At 38.4% G+C, this 22,217-nt stretch overlaps 1 protein-coding gene across 13 annotated transcripts in view; it reads left to right on the top strand.

Moving 5' to 3' along the window:
• DTNA (dystrobrevin alpha) overlaps positions 1-22,217 on the top strand; it is a 342,157-nt gene that overhangs the window by 219,376 nt on the left and 100,564 nt on the right. For all 13 annotated transcript variants that reach the window (XM_023531751.1, XM_023531725.1, XM_023531716.1 and 10 more), the window contains 2 exons: positions 142-209; positions 12,971-13,051. In XM_023531751.1, the coding sequence (XP_023387519.1) occupies positions 143-209; positions 12,971-13,051 (148 nt within the window). In that variant the 5' untranslated portion in view covers position 142. The remainder of the gene's footprint in view (positions 1-141; positions 210-12,970; positions 13,052-22,217) is intronic.

The following is a 22,217-nucleotide window of genomic DNA, read 5'->3' as shown; positions in this document are numbered from 1 at the left end:
AACTATCCTTTTGAAATACACAGTTTTAAATTGTTAGTCTCTGTGTTTGTGGCATAACTACAGCAATTGTGTTTACATAGAAATGGCTGTTTGCCTCATTAGCATGAGGATAATACACATTGTAACCATTTTGTCTTGTAGAATGATTGAAGATAGTGGGAAAAGAGGAAATACCATGGCAGAAAGAAGACAGCTGTTTGCAGAGATGAGTAAGTATGGAACTTTTAAGGAAGACTTTACAGTTAACAATGAATACTCATGGAAAGGCTAGAAATAACCACTTAATCTTTATGACATGTGTACTTTTCCTTAAAATCCTAAATTTCTTGCATAAAATGTACATTTGGGTATTTTTCCCTCCTATTAGGTAAAAGTTAGTTAGTGAATCATCATAATCCATTACTACACTGTGCATTTTATATGAAAGAAAAAGCGTCATGGACACACATGTATACATACACACATGAACAGTTGATAAACTCTGTTTAGTGTTGGCACTAATAGAGCGCACTAAACTTTAAAGTCTGTGTACATCTCTCTGCACTATCTCAGTGTTGAGCATATTATAGGCACTAGCTAACATTTGTGAAATGAATCGCTGAATGTCTTATGTACAAAATGATATCTTATGTTCATATGGGAAACAAGAATCAGGCATGATTACCAGAACAAACTATAAGCTGTCATTTGCACTTCATGCAGTGGGGAGAATCTGTCCTACAAACCAATTTCTAAAAAATGAAAAGGAAAACAGAAGTTAAGAGCTTAGGAATGATCTACTGTACAAGGGAAACCAAACCAAGACTATATTTACTGACTCCAAGGGAGAACCCATTAAATAAAGGCTACCGGTTTATGTAAATGCATAGTTGCCATATAAGTCATTGGTTGGTAGTGTCTCCCTTATAGACCATGTTTCTTTTTCATAAGGAGGAAGAACTTGACATTGGAGGAGAACATAAATCTAAATTAAATGTTATAAAGAAAAAAGTACAATTCTCTCCTTCCCTGCATAAAGAATGAGGATGAGCAGAAGTGAGTTGTAAGCCTTTTTCCCTGAGAGAGCAGTAGATGAAATTAGGTTTCTGCTGAAGATTGGGATTGGCAACAATGAGGGTCAGAGGAGATAAAGGAAAGTCTTAGATAATAAGATTTATATTTACCTTTATCATTTCCCAATAATCTGGTGGCACCACGACAGTGTTAAAACTAACAAAGAGAAAAGAAAATTAAAATTGATGTGGAGAATCTCAATCATGCTCCTTGCTTTTTCTACTTTTAGAAACATGTCTAGAGTGCCTGTGAGTGTTTCAGCCATGACCTTCCAATTTCCTAGGCCATGTTTGGTACTGTATGTTCACTTCTGGCATGGCTGGTCACCTGGAATTATGACCTTGTTGATACAACTCTAACAGAGCAAGGAACCTGGTTATTCCCTGGCCATCGGAACAAAATCTAAAACAGCACAGGTATCCTCCCATATCATAGATTCTTAGACTGAAAAGGCAAAAGTCATATACATCATGAGCCAGTTTTGACAGAAAAAGAAAAAAATATGTTAATATATAATATAAAAAAAACAGACTTGGGGGAAGTCTTTGAATTTGTCATTGTTACGTTAGATTGTATCAGCAAACACACTGTAAGAATTATAAAAGTGTGCTTCTTTAACGATTTTTTAAATACTTATCTGAGTTTAAGTACATTATCTCAATTCATTCTGTGCCTGGTGAAGTGCCTGGCACAGACACATACATATGTCATACATGTCTTTTGAATTAAAGCTGTACAACTCAAAGATCAACATAAATTTTATAGCCATAGAAAGAGAAAAGCTTTACATGTTTCAAGCAAGAGAGACTTAGGAAAATTGTGCATTAATGTCCCAGATTGTGACTTTATCTTTTATAGAAACTTCTCAGGGTTATCATGTGCTTTATTAAATCATTTTACGAGTTCTCTTGATTAGTGATCAGAATAGTGAAGCAAGCCACACAAATATATATCTTTCTTCCTTGGGTATGCTAAATAATAGACTCAGATATTGGTCAAAAACACATCTGACCTTAACAATTCATTAGTGAGCATCATGTTTAGATCAACACTAAGTAGAACATGTCCACAGTAAGTGAGATTCTGCCACATAAAACAGTTGACTAATTTCAAAGCGAATAATTGATTTTGGTAGATAGACTGTCACTCGAAAGAAAAAAAGTAATCTCATTGAGATCATATTAAATAGTTGAAAAATTTATGGATTATACCCCAGGTCTATCAGCCACAGGACACCAAAGAAAGACAAGGAAATTACTACCACAGAATACTGATATGGAGACTTGTAAAGTAACTTCTTCTAGGAATCTATGATATCTAGACAAGGAGCTAAAAAAAGAAGGAGGAACTTGTAAATCTGGTCAGCTAAGTATTATCTAGAAATAATTTTTTTAACAGCAAAAGAAAGTGCCAAAAAGATTTTTTGTTTTGGAAATTACAAGTGTCAGAGAAAAATTAGGTATGAAAGAGTTAAGAGGGCAAGGAAGACTTTATTCAAGACTATTGCAAGAGGGAAGAGAGATTGAATTCAACTCCACTGGAACAAAAGGCAGAAGGGTTTTTAAGCACTAGGGTGAGCTAATGTAAAAGTATTGAGGATGTTCGTGGGAAGCTGGTCAGTTGTGTTTGCTAATTGTCACAATTAGAAAGTTAGGTTTCTATGCCCCCACAGAGACTGGAAGATCTCCTTCTATTATTATATCTCAAAGGGATGGCTCCCAGGTCCTTGAGAAAGATATTCTTGCATTGTAAAACTGGCAAGTAGCCGGGAGATTTATATCTCAATTGGGCAGACAAAGAATTTGCAATGTAGAGATTTCTAAAGTAAATACTCTAAGAAAAGGGAGGTCAGAGGCTAGAGCCAGGAAGAAGCCAACTAAAGTTTAATCAAGCCGAGGGGGACATTAAGGCATCTTGGCCTTACAAAGACCAAGAACAGAGTACAGACAATAACAATCAATAAAAAGAACAATTGATGAGAAATTTGGGCAAATTCAGGTGATTGCAACATATATGCTTTAAATATCTACACTAAGCTCATAATCACAAAGCAGAAAGCAGAAATGGCAAAGAAAATTATGAGTAACATGGACTCAGAAATAAGCAAAAAAGACTATCCTTATATATAAAACAACAACAATAGCAACTCCATAGGCACCTACTTTGATTAAAGAAATTCTGGCCAAGTTGCCTTTAACAAAATGTCCCTTCAGTATAGTGTCCTAATTATGAGTTTATCTAGTACCTTAGATTAAAGCTGAAAAGACTAGTTAAATGTAAATATCATCCTCACCTTGGCCTTTTCAGCCATGAAATACTTTAACAATTCAAACAATTTTATCACACTGCCTTTTAGCAGAATAAATAGTTTGTCCTTGGCATTAAACCCACCTTCTTCTCTGTTTTCCTACTTTTGGAGCACATTTACTCTGCCTGGTGAATGCTTACCTGAGAACATGTCCCTGTCACTCACTATCGTGACTTCCTACTTAGGGACAGACTCTAGACATTTTCCTTCAAATCTATTCACCTTAGATGCTGAATCAATGTTGGTTTAAAAGCCTTCATGGCACAAGATAGGTAGGTTTTAATGAGGGGAAAGTGATTGGAAAATACTTGTTCAGAACTTGGAAGGCTGCCTAACAAGAGGAGAAAGGTCTTGGGGAGAAAGCAGAGTGGCCTCTAAGTGAAGAAGGGACTGGAAATCAAAGGGAGGCACATGTAGATATTTGGCAAATACTGTTGCATTGTTGAAAGACAGACAGCCCTTCAGAATGCTGACTACAGTCAGCAGATGCACAGTTGGAATTGACTCCAGAACGTGATTTTGCAATGCACACTATGAGTTTTAGGAAAAACTTTAAAAATTCAGAAAAAAGACGTGAATGATCCCACTACCAGAGGCCTTGGTGGATACCGTGACCATTTTCACTTGCTTCTTCTTCTCATGCTTTTTAGCCACTTTAAGATGTTACCACCATGGGTGATTAGTCTGCAAATTCTGTCTTACATCACCACCCTAGTCTGGGTCCCTGCTTTTTGTCTCTCTTTTTCTGTCTCTTAGTACCCTTCAGAACCCCTGAAGTCAGATTTTACCAAAGTTTTGTTCTTGAAAAGTTCTTTCCACATACAATTTGACTTTCTCTCAAGACCTCATCGTTATTGTTGTGGCTTCCAAGGATTCCTTCAGAACAACCTCCCATATTCTCATGAACCAGCTTATCTGGAATTATCAGCATATATACTCAATGTCCTTTCCAGCCTTGCCTTATCCTGATCAAAGCTTCTACTGATGAAGCAGTTTGAGATGGGCTCACCGTTAACTGCTCTAACAGTACCCATCTCTAAAAAGAGAATGTCCCTGCCAAGGCTTCTGCCTTCCAGGATTTCCAAAGCCATGGAGTTCTTGAACAACTACCAAACAGCCTGGCGTTGTTGAGAAGTGGGAAGGAAGTTCCTTTTCCCAATTGTGTGCCTCACAATTTCATCACCTAGAACGCGGAATGGACTTACTTGTGCACACAGACTCCTATTGGAAAAATATTCACAATCTTGGCCTAGTCAAGACACATTGCTACATTTTATATGTTTGTGTGTAATAATTCCTGAAATGTATTTCATAATCAGGACTTCCAGATGCATGTATCCAGCTGCCAATGGATAGCTTCGCTTGGACATCCCACAAGCAACTCAAACTCTAACTAAACTCTTCATTTTCACCCACCTACAAACCTGTTCCTCCCTGTTTGTACCTGAGCTTAGTGAGAGGCATCCCATCCCATTAAGTTGTCTAAGAAATTTGAGCATTGTCTCTGATTCTCAAACTTCTTTACCTCTCATTCTACTTCTCTCTCTCTCTCTGTCTCTCTCTCTGTCTGTCTCTCTCTCTCTGTGTCTCTGCCTCTGTCTCTCTGTCTCTGTCTCTCTCTGTCTCTCTGTCTCTCTCTCTCTCTCACACACACACACACACACACACACACACACACACATACACGCATCCAGTCAATCACCAAGTATAGAAAAGAGTTTAGACACAGGGTTCATAGGCTTCATCTTTATTCTGTAAATATTTGTTGAGTTGAAAAATAAAAGATATTTAAGAATCTGAATGACTATATAAAAGAGTTTATAATGAGCTATCAAAACATAGAAGGCAAACATCCATGAATTGCATTAAACTGTTCAGAGTGTAATGAATCTAAAGTAAGACTGGTTGGTTGGATGGATGGATGGATGGATGGAAGAAAAGAAAGAAGGGAGAAGGAAGAAAAGGAAAAAGGGAGGGAAAGAGTACGGGAAGAAGGAGCAGAGGGACAAAAGGAAAAGAAAATATCTTGAAAAGGAGAGCTAAATAAAGGAAAAACGGAATTTGCAGGAGACAACAGTGTGATCAATCAGAATTTCTTAATTGTATCTTTGCTTTAATTTTTATCACTTTCTTTCTACTATGATGTGGCTATGAAAGGTTTGAGGAGATGGAGTAAGAGCATCAAGTTGCCTTAAATAAATTAACTTTAATTTGTTATTATGAAAAGTTTCAAATGCATATAAAAGTTGAAAAAGTAGTATTCAGCTCTACCCTTAATTATTTACCCCATCCCACACTGTATTACTGTGAAGCAAATCTCAAACATTATTTAAATGAATTGCATATCCATGTTTTAAAGAATTATAGCCCAGTGATATAATAATAATAGAGAAAAAAATACTATCCATGATTTTGAGAAATAATGAAGAGGAAGGACATTACCAAAAAAAAAAACAGATAGGGAAAGACTGTACTCATTTTTTTATTAAAAAGGGATAATATTGATTCTTGAGAGTCTAGGGTATGAACTTGATTTAGGTTTCATGATAAGTGGATTTTTTTGGCGGGGGAATCATGAGCAAAAGATAGCTATAATCCTAGATATTTCAGTATGCTAAGAACGAGGATTTCTCTATTGACTTCATTTTCTTATTCATATAGTCACATTGCATTTTTTTTATAAAGGAATTAAGTCAGCTAATTTCCCTTTTTAATAAGGCTACTAGACTGTTAGCTCAGGAAAATACCATAGGATAAATTGAACCTTCATTTCAGCAAGATACTGACAAAATCTCTTAGGTTGTACATGTATTGGAGAAACATGGGCTGGATCACCATATGATTTGGTAGATTTATAGTGTTTTAGCCATGTCAGTAAGATAAGTAATGGGTCAACCAACTTGGAGGGTGGCTCTAGTACTATACTGGAAGACTCTGTTTACAACCCTGTTCAAGTCCTTGGTTTTTTGGGATTTTGTTTTTTGCGGGGGGATTAATTATTTTTTAAATTTTTCTGTTACAGTTGGCATACGATGTTATATTAGTTTCAGGTGTACAACACAATGATTAGATATTTATATAACTTACAAAGTGGTCACCCTGATAAATCTAGTACCCATCTGACACCATAGTTATTACAATATTATTAACTATATTCCTCATGCTATACTCTACATCCCTATGACTATTTTGTAATTACCAATTTGTATTTCTTAATCTCTTCCCCTTTTTCACCTAACCCCCAAAACCCCTCCCATCTGGCAACCCTCAAAATATTCTCCATATCTATGAGTTTGTTTATATTTTGTTTGTTTATTTTGCTCTTTAGATTCCACATGTGAGATCATATGGCTTTGAGTTTTTCTGTCTGACTTACTCCTCTCAGCACAGTACCTTCTAGGTCCATCCATGTTGTTGCAGATAGCAAGATTTCATTCTTTTTTTAATTTTTTATGGCTGAGTAATATTTCATTGTATATATGTACCACCTCTTCTTTATCCATTCATCCATTGATAGACACCCAGGTTGCCTCCATATCTTGGATGCACATGTCCCTTCAAAGTAGTATTTTGGGTTTCTTTGGATAAATACCCAGAAGTGGGATTACTGGGTTTGTCTTTGTCTCTTGTTATAGCCTTTGTTTTAAAGTCTATTTTGTCTGGTATAAGAATTGCTACCCCTGATTTTTTTTCGTTTCCATTTTCATGAAATACCTTTTCCATCCCTTTACTTTCAGACTATGTGTGTCTTTCAACCTGAAGTCTCTTGTAGGCAGCATATGTAAGGGTCTTGTTTTCTTATCCATTCAGTCACCCTATGTTTTGATTGGAGCATTTACTCCTTTTTCATTTGAAGTAATTGTTGCTAGATATGTAGTTATTGCCATTTTATTCATGTTTTACTCTCTGGTCTTCTTCTTAAAGAACACCCTCTAACATTCTTGTAATACTGGTTTGATGTCGAAGAACTCTTTTAGCTTTTTCTTGTTGGGAGCTCTTTATCTGTCCTTTGATTCTCAATGATAGCTTTGCTGGGTAGAGTAATCTTGGTTGTAGGTCTTTACTTTTCATCACTTTGAATACTTCGTGCCAATCCCTTCTGGCCTGCAAAATTTGTTGTGAAATCAACTGAGAGTCTTATGGAGCTCCCGTGCAGGTAACGAACTGCTTTTCCTTTGCTGCTTTTAAGATTCTCTTTTTGTCTTTAAACTTTGGCATTTGAATTATGATGTGTCTTGGTGTGGACCTCTTTGGGTTCATCTTGTTTGGAACTCTCTGTGCTTCCTGGGCTTGTATGCATATTTCCTTCACCAGTTTAGAGAAGTTTTCTGTCATTATTTCTTAAAATAGGTTTCAATTCCTTGCTCTCTCTTGTCTCCTTCTGGTACCCCTATGATGCAAATGCTTGATGTTGTCCCAGAGGCCCCTTAAACTATCCTCATTTTTTCAATTATTTTCCCTTTTTCCTGTTCTGATTGGGTGTTTTCTGCTACCTTATCATCCAAATTGCTGATTCGATTCTCTGCTTCATCTGATCTTCTGTTGAGTCCCTCTAATGTATTATTTCAGTTATTACATCCTTCATTTCTGGCTTTTATGTTTTTCTTTTTATCTCCATTTTTGTGTTTTCTTTTTCTTTGTTGAAGTTCTCACTGAGATCATCAAGCAGCCTTATAATCAGCGTTTTGAATTCTGCATCTGATAGATTGCTTGTCTCCATTTTCTTTAGTTCCTTTTCAAGAGCATTGTTCAATTCTTCCATTTGGGACATGTTTCTTTGTCTTTTCGTGTATCTATGTATTAGGTAGAGCTGCTATGCCTCTCACTCTTAGTAGAGTGGTCTTATGTAGTAGGTGTCTGTGGGACCCAGTGGCACAGTCTCCCTGGTCACCTGAGCTGGGTTCTCCAGGTGTGTCCCTTGTGTGGTTTGTGTATGCCCTCCTGCTGTAGTTGAACCTTGGTTGCTGTTTGCACATCAGTGGGAGGGATTGACCCTCAAGCTGATTGGTTGTGAGGACTAGCTGTGACTACAGTGGAAGAGCTGTGTGTAAGGCCTGACCCTGTGCAGCAGGATTTGCTTTAGCAGGCCTCTGGTGCCTGCTCAGTCTACCCTTTGGGTATATCTTTTGTAGGGGTGGTTGGGTGGTGCTGTTGTGGTCTGAAGCTGGCCACCAGGTGTGTTGGTTCTGGGGCCTTTGGGGAGGGCTCTATTGCAGGCCACGGTCAGCCATTGCCTATCCCCTGCCAGAGCCACTTGGTATAAGCTAAAATGATCAGCAGATGGTTCCACTTGGTGCTTGGGAGAGGGTAAGCAGTGAACCAAGGCTGGCTGCCGCTAGTGCCAGGCTTGGGTCTGCTTTGCTAGAGGTACAGGGCAAGCCAAGGCCAGATACTGCTTGCTGGGAATTTGTGAACCATTGAGAGATTTTAGGAAAGTGCACAGCATGAGCCAAGATACATTGTTTGTATGGGAAAGCTACTGCAAGTGATTTGGGTGGACTCAATTGTTGGATAGGACGCAGTTCCATGGAATCACCTGGGCAAGGCAACCTGTGTTAGCCAGATTGATAGAGACTCAGATGTGGTGGCCTCCTACATCTGCATGCTGGGAGGTAGGAGGGCTCAATACAGGAACAATGGCTTCTGCCAGCACTTCTGTCTAAGAGAAAGCTGCCCCTCCGGCCATTACCCTGAAGCCAGACAATTCATTTCCTCCCCATATGTCCCTCATGCTTTTTGAGCAGCTGACCCATTTCTGGAGCTAAGAGCAAATGGTACGTCAGTGAGTAAGTTCACACATTTGAGGAATATCTCCGGCTCCCACAACCCTCTGTCTTGCTCAGCCACAAGCTCCACCGGTTTTCACAGCCAGAGGTTGTCCCCCCTTTTCCAGGGGGACCTCTGCAGCCAAGATATCCCTCCTGATTGTCAACCATCACATGCAATTGTGAGACCAGCCCATTTAGCATCTCTATTCCTCCTACCAGTATCGAGGTCACCTCTTATGTATGTCCCCAGTCATAGGACTTTCTTTCAGCCAGAACTCAGGCGACTCCCAATGATGGTTGTTCTGTAGTATAGTTGTAATACTGATATGGTAGGGAGAGGAAGTGAGCACAGCATCTACCTACTGTGCCATCTTGACCTGTCAGGTCCTTGGTTTTAAGCAATAACTTGGACACAGAAGACATGCAGCTATTCCCAGGGAGGCTATGAATTTATAGACTTTTAAGAAGAGACCTCTCATGTAAAACTGAATTAACTTCATGGTTTATTGGGGCAGACACAAAGAAATTTATTTTAACAAGGTGCATAGACAGAGCAAGACCCTGCACACCATGTTTCAGGTCAGTTGTTCGTTTATTTGTTTGTTTATTTGTTTGTTAGTCCCAGAACCCATTATAGATCCTGTTGCCACTTACATTGTCTGTGCAACGTAGTGTACTATTATATCTAAAAAGCTAAATTTCATTGTTCACCACATCCCTTTTAATATTCAGAGCTTATATCCTCAGCCAGGAAAAATTTACACAAATAGGAAACATTGACAGACCTCCAGACCCCTTCTTGATTTTTAAATAAAGTAGAGGGTCAGTTAAGTCTCTGTCATAATAGGGCAGGTGAGCAGTCAGCTGTTTCTAAGCATCATCTCTACTCTCCTCTTATTGCATCCTGAAGAGGTGCACCTTTGCCATATTGCCTCTAGACATCTATGAGAGGGAGGTGCAAAGGAGCCAGGGTTTCTGTTCTTAGAGGATAAGATCTTCCTGTAACTAAGAAATTTAATTGTCTGCTGCTGCACAGTCCTTTGCCCTGGAGCTTAAATCATTTTTAAAGAACTTACACAAATAATCTATGCCCCTAATGTCTTTTTTTAAAGGATTATTTACAGATAGTGAGGTTCTCATGATCGTTGAACCAAACTCAGCATCAGTAAAATGACATCCTTATCCAGGGAAAAAGGCAGATTTAGCATTCAGGTATTTCTGATAGCTGTTCTGTCTGGTTATCCAGCATTCTAGAGTGTTCATTTTCCTCATGAGCATCTCACATTTACAGAGGACATGAAACTGGGAAACCCCTTTGAAATGCTAATGACAAAATCAAAATTTTTAAAAATATCAGAAACATATGAAATCTTGCCTTTAGCCCCCAAATAAGCATTTAAATAGAAAACAGAAAAGATCTGACTTAATATAAGCACATGTGATTTTTTTTAACTTGCTTTTTAAAGAACCGCAGGCTTAATAAGAGCCCAAAGAATGAGTCATCTATAAAAAAAATTATTAGTAATTGTCCTCATCAAAGGTGGTAATAATTGCTTTCTATATATTCTATACAGGTGAGCCATTGGCTGTGGCATTTGGGTTAATTCTGTATAAATCATTTCAAAGAGATATTAGCCAGCCATGGAACAGGATGATGAGAATGGTTAAGGGTCTCAAAACCTTGCCTGATAATAACGAGAATAATAATAGCAGCATTTATGTATTGAAGTCCTATTGTGTGCCATGCTCGGTGGTAGACATTGTACTTGAAATGATTGCGCAGTTGAACATCTTTAATCTAAAATGTCAAGGAGAAGCTACTTCCCCAGCAAAACTCTAAACTCTACGATGACAGGACTTTTATACATTTCAGATGGTAATGAAGATGTTAATAATGATAATGATAGTGGCTTCCCAGTGTTTGAGAAATAAATTATCAAGTACAGGGAGAAAAGATTATGTGGCTCCAGAATGAAAGCTAGATCAAATGGATTGAGCTTAGAGAGGCAAATTAAAGCTCAAATTAAAAAAAAAAAATTCTGACACTTATTGTTACTCAGAAATGGCACAAGAAGCCTTTAAAGAGGCCCATCTGCTGTTAAGCACTCGCTATGTACCAGCTACCGAGATTACCAGCCGGTAAAGTTGGTGTTATTATCTCCATTTTATACGTGAAAAAATTGGACACCAAGTAAAAAAACCTATCAAAGTTCACACAACTAAGACGTGACAAATAAGGCTTTATTGACTTTAAATTACATTCATTTTCACCAAGTTATAATCATCCCTATCATTGAAAATAATCTTCCATGATCATTGGCTAAATATCTATCTCTTGAGAACATGTTTTAGGGGAATTCTTGATCGGGTGAGGATAAGTCCTTACCTCTTTAATCCTTCAAATGTTCACTATCGATGAGTCTGCTTGTCAAGTAATAAACATTCATAAGAATGGATGTTTAATTACCTGCAATATAAAACCACAAAGTAATAGGAGTATTGATAGTATTCTTAAATGAATCAGAAGAGATCAGTTTGAGTTAAGGGAATGCTAAATGATCTAAGTGAGGGACACTTGCTAATTCATCCCGAGTTTCACTAGAAAAGCACTTAATTGGCCTCCTAATATAATAACTTCCAGGCCAGTCCATTTACTTGCTACCCTATTATATTCTAAAGCATTTATATAGCACTTTTACTGGTAAAGAGAAAGAGTTCAATACATGCCAGAATACACCTATGTGCCTTTATATTCTGTTATGAACTGTAAACATGACTTGAGGAAAGCCAAGTATTTAGAAGCAGAGAAGGATGGACGTTTATTTGAAGTACTATGTTCTGGACATCTTCTAGAGATTATCCCACTCAGAGGAGGGTGGGAGGGTCACCAGAAATTCAAGTATCATGTAACAAGCAGCCCATCTGCAGGGGATTATGAGGAAACCAGACCAAACCTGACAGAGGTTCGGGCTGGAGAGTAGTGGGAACTGTCATTGGATAGACAGGATGGAAAGAGCCTGGAGAGGGGCTTGTATTCTGAGCAGAACATTCAGACTCGCTGCCGTGGGCATCGCAAGCCACGCTGGATTCCTGAGTGGAAAACTGGAATAGGAAAAGTAGTTCAAGAATATAGGGAACATGTCCCTCTATGTTAGGAAGGAACTAGAAGCCACAGTGTAAGATTAGTGATTGTTTTTAGAAAGGAGTCTCCTCTGAGATAGACATAAAAGCTTATGGGAAAGATACTGGTAATAACAACGAATATTTACATAGCATTCACTGCTGTCAGGCAGTGTTCTCCATGCTTTAGGTATAGTTACTCATTTATCCTTGCCACAACCTATGGATAAATAGTAGTATGATCATTATCCACATCTTCCAGATTAGAAAACTGAGACTTCTAAAAACAACTGGCCTAAGGTCAGGCAGAAAAGATGCCCAACATTCAGCATGTGCTCTTCTCACAGCCTGTTCTAACGATCAATCACAGTGCACTTAATATGATTATTTGATGATAGCGCTATCTGATATTACCTACCTGTTTCAGTCACAGCTCGAGCAGGTTGTTCTCTGAAGTGGCAGACACTACAGGGCTGAGATCATGTGCCTTGGCTGGTGAACATGGTTGACAGCCTGCCCTCCAGCGTTGATTACACGTGCCCTCCTTCACTAGAACCTGAGGGATGCAGATCAGACCTTTTCAAGTCTTAAAGTTATATTTATATTCTGATAAAAACAAAATTAAGTGTATAGGTTATATGTATAGTCGTTTTATTTATAAACATTGTAAAATACTTCCCACAGAGATGGCCTACCCTGTGTATATGTTTTTTCCCTGCAGGGGCTCAAGATCTGGATCGTATCCGACTCTCCACCTACAGAACAGCATGCAAGCTTAGGTTTGTTCAGAAGAAATGCAATCGTAAGTACGCCTGTTGTTTGGACTAATTACTCTCATGAACCCTATAGTTTACATTTGTTACTTAGTATACTAAAACTAGGTTTTCTTGCAATATTGATAAAACTATGTTTATACAATAAAAAAGTATTATGATACATAAACAGTAAAGAGACTATTCCTAAGTAATCCTGAAGGTTTAATTACTCTAAACTGCTAATGTATTCCATCCTGCCATTGTAATGGCTCAAATTTGGGTGGATGTTTTTTTTCTTTTCTTTAGTCTCGATATTGTAAATGCCAAACCATCAAAATGGTTTCCAAGAACTTTTTAAAATACCAAACATTAAGTCTTCCTTATATTTGTATTTCCTTTACAAGTATAAGAAAATGTTCATAAGCTCCTGGAAAACAATCAAGTTTCTTTCTGAAACTAGAAAATTTACCCTTTGTATCAGCGTATTTACGTTATTTGCCAACATCAGACAATAGCAAGAGAAGAGACAACAATACTTATAGAAACAAGAAAACTTGTTTCAGCTTTTTCCCAAAATTTAAAATGTAGGCAGCAAACTAGATCACTAATCACAGTGAGCAGATCTACATTCCCTGCTGGTTCAGTGCTTCCATCATATCGCTCCATTCATTATCTCTTGGAAAAAAAATATTACTTTATTTTGAAACCTCTTCTCTTTTCTAATTAGTAGTGGATGAATAAAAAATGAAAAACCATCATGTTCTCCTGAGTACATACACATAGTTCTTGAATAACTGCCATGGGGACTAGGCACTTCGTGAATGTGGAAACCAGCCATGTCCACATCTCTACCCTCCCAGGGTCTCCAGCAGATGTTTCTGGTGGAACTGTGCAGGCCACCCCCAGACCCAGGCTTCTAGGCTTTCAGCAAATCATGACTCTGGGATGGGCCATGTGCCTTTTTTCCTCACATTACTCATCTGCAGCTTATTCTCCAGCCTCAGTGGCTAGAAATGTGGCTGAAGTTTGGGGCAAGAGAATAATGGAGAAAAAACATAGGTTGGTCAAACATCAAAGACATGTTTTGATTCCTCACAGGAAGCCAAACTAATGCCCCACCACCACCACCACCACCAACAACAACAACTACAACAAAAACCAGTGAGAAGAGCACTATAGATATGGAAAGGAATCAGTGATTGTACTTGCAGGCCTGTGTATTGATGGGTCAATAAAAACTCTCGCTAGCACTAGTATTAAGGGACAAGGAAAATGGTCCCGAAGAAGAAAAGCTTTCCCTCGCCATTTAGCCCCATCCATATGTAAACCAAAGGAAGAATCTCTGTTTTCAGCAATGAAAAAGTAATGAGATCCTCCCATTTTCTTACCTCATTACCAGTGGCCCTCAAAATAGAGGGAGGGGAGAGTTAGGGGTAGGAGTTCTTTCTCTTTAAAGTATTGCCAAGCAGAGCCTTCCTTAGGCTACTTTTACTAAAAATAGGATATTTCAAAAAGACTATAAAAAGGAAAGGATGAATGAATAAACAAACAAATAAATAATGGGAAAAAAGGAGGGAGGGAGGATGGAAAGGAAAAAGAAAGAAAAATGACTCATGGTGAGACTAGTTTGTCAACCCTGTGCCAACATTACAAAGGGCACACACTATGTTGGCCCTAACTGACTCCAGCCACCCGCAGGCCATATTTCATTTCTCCTGCTCTCTGATAAAGGCCCTTTTCCTTCTTGGGCATCTATTTTTCCTTTCCTATTCTTTTCTGGCACTCGTCCTTATCCTATATCCAGAATCGTGGCATAGCCACACTGTCCTTCTTAGGAAACAGTAAGGAAAACAGTTGCCATCATGGAAAACAGTAATAGTCCATTCCTGGGTGAAAGAAAACCTTCATATACCTGTCCTGTTGCCTTCAGTGCATCCATTCATTTACCTCTTCATTTAGTAATCTTATGATGAACTACTACATGTTTCACACTGTGCTAGGTGCCAGGGATAGAAAAATGGTGAATAGGATGCAATTCCTACTTTGAAGCTGCCCAAAGTCTAAGTGGGTAGATGGACTTTTAAACAGACTTATAAACCAGTTTGGAAGTGTGATGACAGGAATATGTACATGGTGTTATGAGAGCACCAAGGAGGCAGCTCCTTGACCTGGGCATGGGGGCCTCTGAGAGCAGAGAGACATCTGGGCTGAGTCTTAAAGAATTAGTAGACATTAAACAGAGAAGTATTATTTGCTTTACAAATTTCATACATTTTCGGGTGAGAAAAGATACTACATTCTTTGCAAACTAGACAAAACTAAGGCCCAAGGAAGAAAAACAAGAGTGTGTTGAATGCTCTGCTAAAATTGAGTTTCTTTTTCAAATTACTTCTACCTTGATCAGAAGTGTTAAAGGCAAGTACTATATGTGTTTGCTGAGTTTTCCTTTCTGACAATAAATACAAGAGTTGTGATGTCGAGATACTTGCAAAATGCTAACACAATTGAGACTGGCTTATTTTAATCAAAGTTAGAGCCTTCCTTTGAGGAATATGACCAGAAGCACTGGTGTTTATGTGACATAATATTCATCAATATTGAATATCTACCCCTGTTTTAGAGGAAGATAATTTTTGTTTGCAATATCCTAGCCCACGGTAAATTATGGTACCTTATAATGTAGTTTTACTCTACAATAAAAGAAATAAGAAAATAACCCAGGTAGTGTGTCTATAAGTGCATTGCCTTATTGGAAACTCTTCCATAGTATTCGTAAAAATCAATGGACCCTAACTGAGAACAGGTTGTTTATTTTTAGGTTCAGACCTTACATATAGGTAAAACTTATTTTGTATTTTACCAGAACTAAACTTAAAAACTATGTAATGGAGGAAAAAAACATAAAAACTGACATCTGTAAAGTCATTACCTAGAAAAAATATTGTTTGGATACAGCATGGAGCATTATAGATTTTTAGGAGATTTATTTTTTATCTAAATTTAATGATTAGAAATGTTATATTTCCCATATTTTCTTCCCCAAAGCTCTTGCTGACTCTGTTTATGGTTTCCCATATATGGCATTGATTCCTATCACTGACATGTTCATTTCCTGTAATGCATTTCCTGATGGATGCTGAGAATAACTGGTTCCCAGTGTTTTAAAAAGAGGCCAGAAAACTATGGCCCATGGACAAAATGGGCCCAGAAGATATTTTTGTATGGACTGTGAACTAAGAATAGTTTTACAGATGAATATTTACAACTGATTTGAAAATTAAGAACACTAACTTGTAACCTCAGTTAAGCAAAATGTTATTCTCACAAAAAAGGAATTCCAGTTTTCTCATTGGTAGATGAGAAAATAAATTCGTACTCAATTATTATATTTTAATTTCATCGCCAAAATATTATAGAAATGTGTTTTCTCTCTTGTTATATATATATGCCAACATAATATCTATATAATATTAATCCACAGTATGGTGGTGTCTCTCAGTCGACAAAAACATTTACCAATCTCTGCTATAAAAGAAGACTTGTAAGAAGCCTATTTTTAAGGCAAAAAATAAATAATTGAAGGCAACTTTTCTGCATAGGATTTATTTTCCAAATTAGCTTCTTCCCGTTACCATTCACTTTTGCACCCTGCTATACTCCCTCTCCATGCCGTGATTAGTACATTCGCTAATAAAATAAAAGAATGAATGTCTCTAAAAATTAGGGGACAACAGTTAGCTATTTCATTTTCTAGGAGGAATGGAACAGAATGGAGAACACAAATAATATTTCTAATACTCCTTTCTAATCAACAGCCTTCTCTTGGGCTACCAGATTTCCTGGTAACTTTCCACAAAAATAAATATACCGTATACCATTTATAAGCATGTGTGCAAATGGCAGCATTTCAACCTTTATGTGAAACAAATAACTGTTTTCTGCTGGAACATTATTTCCTCGGTCAGCATCGACATGGTTAATGATCCAGATACCTTGTAATGTCAGCAGATCTTTTTTCAGAAATTACTTTGAAGTCGTTGGAACGCAGCCTTCGGTTCATGAACAATAAAAGGCAACAAGAGAAATAAATCAGGAATCTCAAACCCCTCCCGTTTAATAGTGGAATAAAAGTAAGGAGGCAAGGGGGTGCTCTCCCATCCCACGCACCCACAGCTGACATTGCACCACATTTTAGTTCTTCTGATCACAATCTGAATTTTCTTTCTATCACTTATATCAACTGAAATTTAATTAAAATTTAGTTTAAAGGAAAGTGGCAAAAAGGTATATATTTGCATTTGAATTTTCAATTTCTCCAAATATCTTTCCTCTAATAAATAAGCATTTTTAAAAGTATCACTCATCTAGATATAATTTAAGGCTAGAACACATACTTTTGTTTTTAAAAGATCTGAACTGCTTTCAGGATGTCTCGTGAACTGCTTTCAGGATGTCTCGTGAACCAAAAACTGCAGATACTTCTTTACCTACATGTTTCTCTATCGCTGCGAAATTAACCCAAGTGAGTGCTGTGCTTGTAGTAGGTCCCGAATAAATGTTCTTCTATTAATGAATGAATATGCTCTACTAGATTCCTTTTTCAACAGCCAGGTGACTCATCTTATGCTGGAGAAGTAGCCGTTAGATATTTTTTTAGTAATAAATACTAACATCCCATTCCTTTTTCATCAAGCTAATGTTCCAGCATATTCCTTCCTTCCGCTTCGTTTTTAAATATGTGGATTTTTGGCTGCCTGTATCAGTTTTCTATCGTTGCATAACAAATTACCACACATTTAAGCAGCTTAAAACAACACACATTTATTATCTCACAGTTTCTGTAGGTCAGAAATCCAACACAGCATGACTGGATTCTCAGCTCAGGACTTCATAGGGCTGAAATCAGAATGCTGGCTGCGTGGTGGTTTTCTTCCAGGGCTCAGAGTCCTCTTCCAAGAGAATGGCTGTTGGCAGAATTCATTTCTTTGTAGCTGAAGGATTGAGGTCTCCATTTCTTGCTAACGGTCAGGTGAATACTCTGAGTTTCTATAGGCCACCTGCATTCCTGGCTACATGGCCCCCATGGGCCATTAAGAGCATAAATGTTCGCTTCTTATTCCAGGTCATCTACAGGGTGTTTCTCTTCCTTCTCTGTGACCAGCCAGAGAAAACTCTCTACTTTTAAAGGACTTGCGTGATTAAGTCAGGCCCTCAGATGATCTCCCTATCTTAATGTCACCTGATTCAGGACCTTAATTACATCTGCAAAAATCCCTTCACATCAGTACCTGGATTCATGTTTGATTGAATAACTTAGAGGAGGTGTGTAAACACAACCAGAGAGGGCGTGGGGAAGGGGGCACCTTAGGTTTCCGCCTGTCACACTGCCCAAGAACGTAGACTTTTCTGTTTTCCAGATAATGACATATAGAACATTGGATGAAAAAATAAAGTTTAGAATAAAAGCTCAGTCGGAGAAATAGACCCCCAAATAGAGATGTATTTAAAAGAGAAAGTTAGAAGTACTCTCTCCAGTCAAGGAGTCAGATGGAAGAGCAGGAATGTTCAGTTAGGGAAATAAGGTGGCAGATGACAAATCCTTGGAGTATAATTATCTTTGTTTGTATTGCTCCAAATGTTTTTGACACACATTTTCGTTCCTGATGTTGAATCATTCTAGACACTTGTTTAGAATAATAAAAAGTTCATTGCTTTAATACAAGGTTCTCAAAAATTCCCTGCGGGGAAGTTTGTAGTGGCAGCAGAATGTAAACAAACCCATAAAGATGTCTGTGTCATAAGGCAGTAAAAAAACCTGCCCCTCTCTGGGCACCCTGGACCTAAAGCAAATTTGTTTCTGCTTAATCAGAGCAAACTTCTGATAGAGAAAAGCTATAATTTCAGAGTCCTGGTGCTTGTGATATGGGTTTAACTAAAGTTGTTCTGCCCTTTAGTTACTTTCATTTCTTAGATCTTAAAGATTCAGGGTTTTGTTTTCTTGTTAGTACTTTTATTTTTAGAGAATGCCAGAAGCTTTGTCTGCTCAAACTGCTGCCACTACCCAACCTGTGAACTAAGCCGACACCTTTAGTCTTGTTTCCAGGCTTCTGGATGTAACATCCATCAGCTTTCATCCCTTTCTCCCATTTCTGCATTATACCGGGAAGCTGTGCCAACTAAGCACTTTTACTCTCACAATTTAGGAAAGTGCATCATCTTTAAAGGCCCCAGTCAGTTGGGAAAGAGTGATGCACACAGAGAAATGCCTCTCAAGCTTTCCCAACCCCATCGGATGGGTGCCAAAGCAAGATTCAGTGACCTTGCCTGGGTGGTCTGCCAACCTGTGTGTCTGGGAGCTGCCAATCAGCCCAGAGCCAGTCAGCAGAGCAATGAAGGGAAACCCAGAAGGTGCTGTTCCACAGCCTGATTCCCGGGACCTCGGGGCTCTGGTGAACACTGAGAGAAAAGACAAGACGGTCAGGAGGACAGGGATGGGAGAATGGCCTCCTCCACATAACCACACCTGATACTGCAGGAAAGTCATTCCTAATGCCACCTCGATTTACTCCTCACTGAGGTTTTGTTCACGTTTTCTTATTATTAGCAGTCACTCATTTATTTATCGTTCAACAAATGTGGACTGCATTTTGCTAGACCATGGGGAAAAAAGTGTGGTACTATCCCTTGGTGGTCAAATTTAGTATTAGAATAACTTCAAGTTTAGAATCTAATAAATGTGTTCTATTTATTATAAAGCCTTGATTTTGTAATATCGAATGGTAGACATACCCTAAAACTTTGCTATATAAACATATCTACCTTTCATCCCTTGAGCAAACTGTCTTCTGAAGAAAAATAATTACTTATAAGTATGGTGTTTAAAAGAAATTAAGTGTATTTGTAGCTTTGAAATATGTTAAGTCTGTAGCTATTTTTACTCATTCATGGTGTTGGGCTAGGAATTCTGCTTTACATCCTTTTCAGTCAGGAATTGAAAAGTTCTGGTTGTTTCAGGTGAGGAGAGCATAGCACTAGAGATATGAAGTGGCTTCCCTTGGATAAACACCAGATAAAATTATACACTTGAGAACTCAACTTTTAACTTCTAAATATTAGCTAATTGCCATGGTAAACAGCATCACTTCCTACAATATCTTTCAAGCCTTGTCATCAGAAGACAGGCATGTGGACCAGTGAGCCTGCTGCAAAGCTAATAATAATGGCACCAACTTTAAGTAGCTTGGTATCTCAGAAAAATTATGAACTTTGATGTAATGTCAAATGTGATGCATTTTATTTTGCTGAATAGACAGTGATATTGTGAAGAAGGAAAAGTTGAGGAAAATTTATATAATCAAATAGAATCAGAATCTACTCTGAACATGGTCAAAATCATCATTTTCTTCTCATTTATTATTATGGGAGTGTTCTTCAATCACTAAAAGACAGAGATTTTATTAGAATCAGTGCTTTAGCCTGTGTTTTCCCAAAGGCCAACTCCACGACAAGGCTTGTGGAAGCCCCTCATTTAGATACTGAGCCCAGAGCAGAACTGGAACAAGAAAGGAAGGTCAGTAGACAGTGCAGGAACTTTTAAAAATCCTTATGAAAAGCACCCCAGGACTGTCCACCCAGAGGACAAAAGGAAGTTGCTCTGACCTGTGCTGGTCAAGGGTCATCTCCACGAGTTAACACCCCTGCACTTCTGGGTTGCGCATGCGTGAGCGTTAGGTAAATTCCAGATGTTCATGCTCAGGCATCAGAGGTATGCAGCAAGAGCCTGAAGCCAAGTGCTGTCTGGTTGTAACTGCCCAGAGCTGGTTTGTGTCGTGATGGTCACTTCTGCAGGGGCTGGAGAAAGAGGCGGAGCCAAGATTTTGAAAAGGTATAGGTGTTTGAAACATTACCTATTGTGTACCTTGGTTGTCTGCATTCGAGGTTTTCTCATCAGTATTTTCTACTAACTTTTAAAGATTTTTTTTTTTCTTTTAGCAAAGATACACTTCCCATATTCTTGACCTCAGGAAAGATAATCTGTACTGCAAATTAGCCATCTAGAGATCTCTTCATCCCAAATGCTAGCCCAACTCGCAAAAATTTTCCATGCACTAGGAAACTGGGCCATGGCTATTTTCTGAGTGGGTGAATGAAGTGCATTTTCTATTTTCTGTTATTTACTCTCATTGCCTAAAGACAATTAGTTATATATTTAAACACAACAGGGTGAGTGTAGAAAAAAATAATACTTTCAAGGTGATTGCTGCTTATCAACTCTTCAGTGTCCCTGCATACTTTGTCTAAATTAGTGTTCATGTTAGCCAGATGGGCACATGATGCAGAGTCACTGAGATCGGTGGCTACGGAGGAAAAGTAGAAGACAGTGCTCATGGTTGCTAGCCCTTGTGGATGCTCTTTCTCTCGAAATGTGGCCTTTGGTACCTACGATTCTGGCCATCTGTTCAAGTCACGATATGCAAGAAATAATGAAGGTACTGTGGGAAACCGTACTCAACACGTCCTCTTGAGCTGTCTTAGAATAAAGAGGCAAAGGAAAAGCTTCTAGAGATTATATGCAGTATCCGGCAAACAGTAGTCACTGTATTCCATTCCCCATGCATGACTGAGCACCCAGTTTGAACAAGACATTATGCAAGTAGTTGCAAGGAATATAAAGATAAACAAGACATAGTCCCTGTCTTCAAGGTTCTCTTAATTTAGTGCTGTGGATCTTAAGCTTCTCTCTCCATGAATCTTTTGGAGATTCTGATGAAAATCACTGACCCTTTTCCCTGAAAACACACATGACCTTTAACATAAAATTTATTAGCTCATCATTTCAGAGAACTTCCTGTCCCCTGAAGTCCAATCAAAGGTTTAATCTAAAAAATGGAGGGGACAACTAATTGATTGATAACCATGGGAAATGCAGAGTGTCATAAATGGCCTAAGAGATGTGAGGGTATTGGGCAGCAACAAAAGGGAAAGTAATTCCACCTGAGGGCATCAGAATGGGCCTCCTCGGGGCCATGCGTGTGTGTAATACCTTGAGAGATAGTGGACTGAAAGTACACCTGATGAAGAGAGCAGGCTGAGTAAAGGCACATATAAGACAGCCAAGGGCATATTTTGCAATCGCAAGAAGTCCAATGTGGCTGGAGCATGGGACTCAGGAGAAGCTGGAGAGTAATGGGAGATGAGGCTAAACATTAGGAG

Source organism: Pteropus vampyrus, unplaced genomic scaffold (genome assembly GCF_000151845.1).
Source record: "Pteropus vampyrus isolate Shadow unplaced genomic scaffold, Pvam_2.0 Scaffold3, whole genome shotgun sequence".
Lineage (NCBI taxonomy): Eukaryota > Metazoa > Chordata > Mammalia > Chiroptera > Pteropodidae > Pteropus > Pteropus vampyrus.
This window is presented reverse-complemented; position numbering and strand designations above follow the sequence as displayed.